At 30.2% G+C, this 8,301-nt stretch overlaps 1 protein-coding gene across 1 annotated transcript; it reads right to left on the bottom strand.

Annotated features, from left to right (window-relative positions):
- Window positions 1-1,531: 1,531 nt before the first annotated feature.
- LOC105774602 (hypothetical protein) lies at window positions 1,532-4,287 on the bottom strand. The gene is made up of 10 exons (XM_012597148.2): window positions 3,925-4,287; window positions 3,673-3,767; window positions 3,386-3,453; window positions 3,245-3,288; window positions 3,038-3,115; window positions 2,805-2,958; window positions 2,311-2,463; window positions 2,100-2,210; window positions 1,917-1,982; window positions 1,532-1,818 (listed from the first exon to the last, which is right to left on the bottom strand). Exons 1-10 carry the CDS (start codon window positions 4,197-4,199, stop codon window positions 1,714-1,716), a joined length of 1,149 nt encoding a protein of 382 aa, XP_012452602.1. The 5' UTR covers window positions 4,200-4,287; the 3' UTR covers window positions 1,532-1,713.
- Between the last annotated feature and the right edge of the window lie 4,014 nt (window positions 4,288-8,301).

Raw genomic sequence — 8,301 nt, 5'->3', positions numbered from 1 at the left:
GACATACACAACATCATGCCCATGGCATACCATACATAGTATCTGCCATTCACTTTAATAAGCAGACCCTAAACCCCATGTGAATAACAAATGAAATCAAAATTTGTCATGCACGTTAATAACAAATGAAACCAAAATTGAAATAACCCTAAATCCAAAAAATCAAAAACTAAACCGAAAGAACCCCATGTGGATGCAACATTTTTCAAAATTTAAATTTAGACAACCCTAAATCTAAATAACCCTAAATTTAAAAAATCAAAACTAAATACAGAAACTTACCCGTTATAGTGGATGTACCAACATTGGCAACTTCTCTTCTATTGACCATTGGCGGTGAGAACCAAAAACACTAATAGGTTTCTCATTTTATCTTCTTTTCTTCCCAAACAGAAAATACCGATCAATTTCTAACCCTAGACCTTGTTAATCGATTTTCTAGCCCTAAACCAACCTTAATCGATTCCCTAATCGATTTCTAACCCAAATCCTTGTTATTTTTTTCCCAAATCGATTTTCTTTTCCTCCTCCCCTTAATCACAACCAATTTCTATTTGTTTGCCCTAAACCAACCTAACTCTTCAGATTTTTTCCCTAAACCCGTGTAAAACCTTGACCCTTCCATTGCTTCACCAACATGGCAAGTTAACTGGCCACATCAACTAGTTAATTGGCCACATCAACTAGTTAGCTTGCCACATCAGCAGTCTCGTTAAGACAGTACCAGAAAATGTTAATAAGTGACTGATTTGTCACTTTTTGATAATGTTAGTGACTGTTTTGTTATTTTTCTAAAGTTGAGTGACTGAAATGAAACCCAGGTAACAATTTTGTCAACTACCCTGAAGTTGAGTGATTGTTGGTGTAATTTACCCTTAATAAATTTAGAATTAAAATTAAATTATTATGTTAAATCATTAAAAATATGGTATTTAAGATACAATAAGAATATAATATATAAAATAATATAAATTTGTCATTAAAATTATAAATTAAATTATGTTTTATAATTGAGGGTAGGAAATGTGGGAATAGATTGCTTGGAATTGACAAATAAAATAAATTATTAATACAGCTAAACTTATATAAAAAAATTACTTAAACACACAATAACAATACAAAAGTAACATACTTTTTTTTACTCTATTTCTTTTGCTACAATTCTGATTCAAAACCTTTTTTTCTCAATTCTTCAGAAGGTGAGTACCTGATTAATAGATTCTTTTACCCTATAATTTATTTTCCTTTCTTCTTTTATTATATTTAATTACCTTTTCTTTCTTTTCTTTTCTTTTTAATCAAGATACAACTCCATACGCATTTAACTGTTGTTTTTGGTGAGAACATTTAACTGTCTTCAAATGAAGCAATTATAGATACGTACTGTTTAACATTTATGGTTGTTAGTTGCCGTCCAGTAAGATGTTTTTCATGGTTAATCACATTGAATAAATATGAGTTGCCATTTGCTGCCAAGCAACTTTTAGCACCACACAATACGCCAAGATATACAAACTTAGAGCTTAAATCATAGTTAACCCACTCCTTTTTTTGGGAGGTAAATTGCTATAATTCACAAAATCAAACATCACTCTCCTTTGGGGTTGGTGTGACCATACTAATCTGATACAAAGAGACATTTCATTTAAAAAGAACAAAAAGAAATGGAATCCACAAAATAAGTAGCAGGGAGAAAATGGTCACAGAGGAAACCTAGCTTCGTTGTTCCCTGCCAAGTGCAGCAGAGATCCAGCTTGAAACCTCAGTTTCAATCTTGGATTGATCGGTTGAAGATAAAGATAAAGGAGTTACAGCAACCTGCCATGGGCCATCCAAGAAATATAAAACCAAATAAGCAATTTATAAGAGAAAAGATTTATCAAGAGTTATGTTATAAAGGACAAATTCCAACTCACATATCCGTCTTCTACTGCTTTAAAATCTAAATTATCATCTGCCTTTTCTGTCTCCTTCTCCAATAACTGCTTACACATGAATGCATAAACTTAGTGATTTAGAAAATGAAATGAATATACTGCCAAAATCTGCTTCAACAACAAATGCTTGCTTGCAGTAGTAGTAAGTTATTTTTTTCTTACCTCTAAGCGAAAGTATTTTTTCACTGTTTGTTGGCCATTAAATTTCCCAGCAATACCAACAGATTCAATCTCAACATTCTTCCTATGCGAGTTCAAGCGCCTCGCTGCACCCTGTTAAAGCCAAAAAATGGGTCATTTAAATACTAACGCTAAAGCAAGGTCGCCTTTGAATTAAAACCTGGAGACATTTTTGTGTGTGACTGGTACTTACGGCAGCGGAGGCATCCCGGCTGAGTTGTGCAAGTTTAATACCAAGGCTTTGCTGATTCGACAGGTATTGGCCTGCAGCAGGGTGCCTATTTGCTGATACAGCTTTCCAGCTTAAAGGTGACCTCCATAAGCTCTGCCTGGTCAGTTTGAATCCCTGTAACGCACAATCAGTGCCAATAAATATATGAATTATGAACTGCATTCTCATGTGGGAAATGAAATTGTTAGATTTCTGACCGGATCTAATCAAATTACTGCTTATGTTATATACAGTTCTGCTTGATTTGCACCCATCTATAGATGCCTAATTTATCACCGTATTAATCAGATTACACTCATCTATTTAACATATCAAATTTGTAATAGCAATAATGATTAGGGGTTTGGAGTTTGAACATTCTCTGCATATTTTCAAGCATCAACTCTTCGGGTACTGTTTCTCTTGAATTATCAGCATGAGAACTAGAGCAATTATATATTTTTGTAAAGGCTTACCTTGTTTGCTAGGGGAGAAGATGGGATTTCTATATTCAGTAAGCAACTTTCTGGGAACTTTCCCCTCTCAATATCTCTTACAGCCGCTGATATTAAAGGCAAACAAAGATCGGCTGCATTTTTCAAATCACTTTCACCGCTAACATCTTTCTTCCTGAATTTAATACAAACATAAATTCATTATAGATCCACAAAAAGAGTGGAACGTGTTTAGAAAGAAAATAATGTTTTACCAGTCGAATGATAGACAAAGTGATGGCACACCACAAATTAGTGCCTCTCTAGCTGCAGCAACAGCTCCTGAGTAGAACCTAATGGTAATAAATGATGTACATTGAAAAGAAAAAAAATTAGCTTTGAGACAATGGCAGTCAAATGTAACCAAAATAAAGGAAAGACAGGGCATAAAATATAGGACATGAAGAAAACAAATTACTTACATGTTGCGACCACAGCTTGATCCTCTGTTAATTCCACTAATCGCCTAAAGTTTTTTTTTTTTTACAAATAAAATACAGCATTAAGACATGCATTGGACAATCTCAATTCTAGAATCAACAATTAGATGTAGAAGTGCATACCAAAACAGGCTTTGACCATGAAAACAATGCTCCAGACAGAGCTAAGGAGACACAATCCACAGGAGTTCCTGACGATAAACATTGAAAATATGTTTCATCTTTAGTAAAGCTCTACTGAGAGAGATCCAAAATATCTCACTAAACGCCATAAGCCATAATACTAACGCGAAGAGAATTTAAGTCGAAAGATTATAAAGAAAATGTGTGCCTGTCACGAGATGTGAATTTACTCTTTCGTAATTAACAGCTGTAGAATTTACTTTTTTTTTCTTCTTCTTCTTTTATACCTGAAACTTCAAAAGCAGTGGCACCGCTCATTTCAACTGAACATACTGCAACCGTCTCTCGAATCGTCAGGGAATGACCGGCAACCGATTTGTCCCTGAAAATTCAAAATTCAAAATTAAAAAAGAAAAACTCTTCTAAGATTCACTCTGATCTGATTCAAAACTGACAAATTCTTTACACATTAAACTACGTTGCAATTTTTTTTGGCAACTTCAGTTGAAAAGACAATTTGAGTTTAAATAGAGACTGACGATTGAGGAGCGCAGACATGGAGAGTGAAGCGAGCGTCAGAGAGCAGAGCTTGAACGAGGAAAATGAGTCCAGGTGAATCGATTCCTTCGCAATTGGTGATGAGAAGCAGTGGTTTAGAACAATCTGGCTCGTCGACATTGCGTGAATGGGAAGGTAATGAAGAGGAGTTGGTAGATTGATGATCAATGGTGTGTTGTTGTCGTGACAAAAGAACTTGATTGAGATTTGAGATCAAAGAAGGAGGTAGTGAGTTGTTCTTCACGGAAGTTGCCATGGCGATTATTGCTCAATCCACAGAGTTTTGTCGTTGTGATTGGACACAAAATGCTGATTATTTTTAGCTGAATTCTAAGTTGGCGTTTGAGGTGATGTGGGGTGTTTTTATAAATACAGCTGCAGTGAGTTGGGAGTGGAGTCATGTTCAGTGAAAGTTACCCGCTTTTACCTTTGAGAACTAGTAATTTATTAACCACTTTTCTAATAAATAGTATTTTTCTTAAAAATGCTATATTTGGTTTCTGAATTTCATATTTGTTTTTTCTTAATTTAGTACCTAAATCTTTTTTTTGTCTAATTTGATAACTAAATTTGACAATTTTTCCTAATTTGGTACCTAAACTTGACGCTTTTTCTTACGTTGGTACTTAAACTTTTTTGGAGTCCAATTTGATACCTAAACTTGACTCTTTTTCCTAATTTGGTACCGACTTTTTTTTTCGATTTGATACTTGTCAAATGTTTTACAAATTACTCCAATATATTAACAATGTTATTTTTTATGTGATAGATGATATGATATATTTTTTTATTTTATAAGTCCAATTACTTTTAGTTTTATTTATTTATTTATTTTATTAATTGAAATAATGAATTTCTTTTAGTTTGAGGTTTTAAATTTTTTTCTTATTTAATATTAATTTGTTAAGCATAACTCAATAGCTATTTTTTTAACATAAATTTCTTCTAGCATAATAAACAAAATTTTACCACCGTTAGTGTTTTGCGTAATTTGTATAACATTTAATAAATTTAGGTACCAATTTGAACCTAAAAGAAGGCTTAGGTACCAAATTAGGAAAAAACTGTTAACTTCAGGTACCAAATTGGGCCTTAAAAAAGTTTAGGTACCAAATTAGAAAATAGTATCAAGTTCAGGTACCAAATGTTATATTAAGCCTTTTAAAAAGGGTAAACTATACCATTAGTCACCCAACTATTAAAATATTTCTACTTTTTTCACCTAGGTCATAAAAGATTTTCTATTTTAGTCATGAATGTTATCGATGTTTAATATTTTAGTTACTCCTCTGTTTATTCATTAACGGAATGTTGATGTGACTTTTCTCAATTGACATGATAACAAGTTCAACCCTTTAATATTTACATCTTTTACTAATTTGGTCTTAATTTTAAATAATTCTATAAATTTAGCCATTAACTTTACACGTTCTATCAATTTAGTCTTGATTCTTAAAAAATCAAAAAAAGAAAAAGGGAAAAACACTAGCTTTTCCCCAAATCCTGAATCGCTCTTGCTCTTATCTCCATCTCACTCCATGGTCGATTTACTCCAAAACCTTAAACCCAACATTTCAACCTATTATTGACTTGCATAGCCTAACATGCCGTTGTAATGAGCAATTGGCTCACCTAGACCCAAGTTGCCATGAGCCTTTACTCCAACCACGACGTGATACAAACTCAAAAGGGGTAAATTCATTTGAGTTTAAGTATGAAACATCAACCAACTTGTGAAGTATTTCTGGATGGGATTCGAGCATTTCTAGGTTGAGTTATCTATTGTTGATTAAAGATATCTCTCTTAGCTTCGCATTGCATTTTGAAACGCGTCAATCAAAGTTTGAAGCTCAAGTTATGATCATTTTAGTAAAAATTACGTAAACAAAATTTTTTGGATGAGTTCAATATGAAAATTTTTGAGTTGGAAGTCTCTTTAGCCACCAATTTCTATTGTTTAAGCCTAAGTTTTAGAATTTTATAGGCTTGATGGTATAAAAGTTTCTTAAATTTTTTCAAAAAAAAATCAATTAAGCTCTTGTGAGCTTTTTGCACCCAATTGAGCCCTTGAACTAACAAACATGGCCAAATAGGCCCTTTGACCAATGTTGATTGTTACAACGCTGAGTGGTCATTAACAGTGCTCACATACAAAATTCAAACTTTTTTTAAAAAAACTAAAAGGAATATTTAATTGTTTACTAAAATGAACCTGGACAAATGGTTGTCCAAGTTCATTTATTTAAAAGCTTAATTAAAAACTTATTTTTAAAAAATTTAAAAAAATTAACTTTTAAAAATTTATAAAATTTTAGAACATTATTAAAATTTATAAAAATATTAAATAAAATTCAAAAGATAAAAAATAAATAAAATAAATAAAACTATTTAAAAGTTAAGTCCAAAATGAATCTAAATATGTTATGATTCATTCAAGACGATTTTTACATTATATAAAGTTTAAAAATATTAAAATTATTTTTAAAAAATAATGTGTATCAATGTTTTAATATGATTAGTACCTATTAAAATGTATACAAAATAAAATATTTTATAAAATAAATAAATAAAATAATTTTAATTATATTAATTGTACGTGTAAAGCTTTTTTTAAATGTATGAATATATCAAATTAAAAGTGTATCAATTATTTTATTATATTTGTAGCCTAAAAAGTTTATCAATTATTTTATAGTCTAAAAATTTTAAATAATTTGATATATGGATACATTTTAAAAAACTTGACACATATGATTAATAAACTTAAAGTTATTTTTATTTATTTATTTTATAATTTTTTATATCCTAAAAGTACGGATTGAATTAAAAATCAATACACATAATTTTTACAGAAAATTAATTTTTAATATTTTTAAACTTTATATAAAGTTGGAAAATTGTCTTGAATGAGTGACATATAGTTTTCCAGATTCAATGCAAATCTAGACAATAATATGTCTAGATTCATTCTAAACTTAATTTTAAATATTTTTATTAATTATTAAATATTTTTTAACTTTATTTCATATTTTATAAATTTTAATAATGTTGTAAAAATTTATAAAAAGACCTATTTTTTTTATTTTTTTAAATTAAGCTTTGAAACGAATGAACCTGATCAAATTATATGTCTAGGTTCATTCTAGTAAAAAAAAAGTTAAATATTCTTTTTAATTTTTTTAAAAATTAATTTTTTTTGCTGACGTGACATTGCAACATCAACAACTATTGCTGACATAGAATGCCACACCAGCATTGTTAATGGCCATGTCAGCGTTTAACGATCAATGTTGGTCAAAGGACTTATTTGGTTAGTTTTGTTAATTTAGGGCTCAATTGAGTGCAAAAAGGTCACAGCGGCTTAACTGATTTTTTTAAAAAATTAGAAAGGCATTTATACCATATTACTTAAAATTTTTATTTAAGAGATTAAATATTTATTTGTTTATTTAATTACAGTTTCAATTATATAACACTTGTAAAAACGAATAATTAATTAGATTTTAGGAGTTTAAATTTCTTTTTCAAATTTATTATGTAAGTGTCTGTATAAATAAGGCTTGACCAGTCAAAATTTACAGAATTGAATAAAATATATTTTTCTACGTGAACTGATTCAACTCTTTTTTTCCTTTCTGTTACTTTTCAAATTATTTTGGGAGTAAGCCTGCAAAGGGTTCCATTGGGAAAAACCTATCTCTTTTGTTTTTAATCACACGTTGATTAAGGATTCTGGAGTTTCCACATCACGGTGGCTCGTCGGGAAGTGACGGAAGAGCCACTAATGGCAGAACATGCCATTGAGTTTTGGGGACCTATTTAAAATTTTTAAAGAAATTAGTGGCTTAATAAGAATTTAAATTTTTTTGAAAGTTTAATTAAAATTTTTAAAAATTTTGAGAGAATTAATAAAAATTTTCAAAAAACTGGAATGTTTAATAAAAAAAAATTAGAACTTTTGTAAAGCTTACCTAGAATTTAAAAATTTTGAAAACGTAATTAAAATTTTAAGGGGCACAATAAAAAAATTCCAAACTTTTGGAGGGGCGCAAGGCCGCCACTGTCTCCAACGAGGTTTTGGCACTAAGAGTCTCCTCGACTAGTGGATGAACTAGTGACGATAAGGTGTTTAGCATTATTGATGAGTTTAATAGACTAAGGAAACAATCGAATTTGGTGGAGGCTATGGTGACTCTTGGCGCCTTCGGTGCTCATTTGGTTGATGTTAATTTTAGTTAATTTATGATATTTAGATTCATTACTTTTCATTTTGATTTTTCATAATATAATTTTAGATTAGTACTATTAAGATTTGTTAGTTTAGAAAATTAATTTAAATTTAATTCAATCTTTTTTTG

This window comes from Gossypium raimondii, chromosome 6, assembly GCF_025698545.1.
Source record: "Gossypium raimondii isolate GPD5lz chromosome 6, ASM2569854v1, whole genome shotgun sequence".
Lineage (NCBI taxonomy): Eukaryota > Viridiplantae > Streptophyta > Magnoliopsida > Malvales > Malvaceae > Gossypium > Gossypium raimondii.
The sequence above is the reverse complement of the archived record's forward strand: the minus strand, read 5'-3'. Positions and strand labels throughout refer to the sequence as shown.

What these genes read in the sequence shown, in the direction of transcription:
- LOC105774602 (XM_012597148.2), bottom strand. Translation starts at nt 4,199, where the DNA reads ATGGCAACTTCCGTGAAGAACAACTCACTACCTCCTTCTTTGATCTCA. An exon ending in CTTCTCCCCTAGCAAACAAG is followed by an intron (nt 2,464 to 2,804) that starts GTAAGCCTTTAC and finishes TGTGCGTTACAG; the next exon opens with GGATTCAAACTGACCAGGCA. An exon ending in GCCGGGATGCCTCCGCTGCC is followed by an intron (nt 2,211 to 2,310) that starts GTAAGTACCAGT and finishes TGGCTTTAACAG; the next exon opens with GGTGCAGCGAGGCGCTTGAA.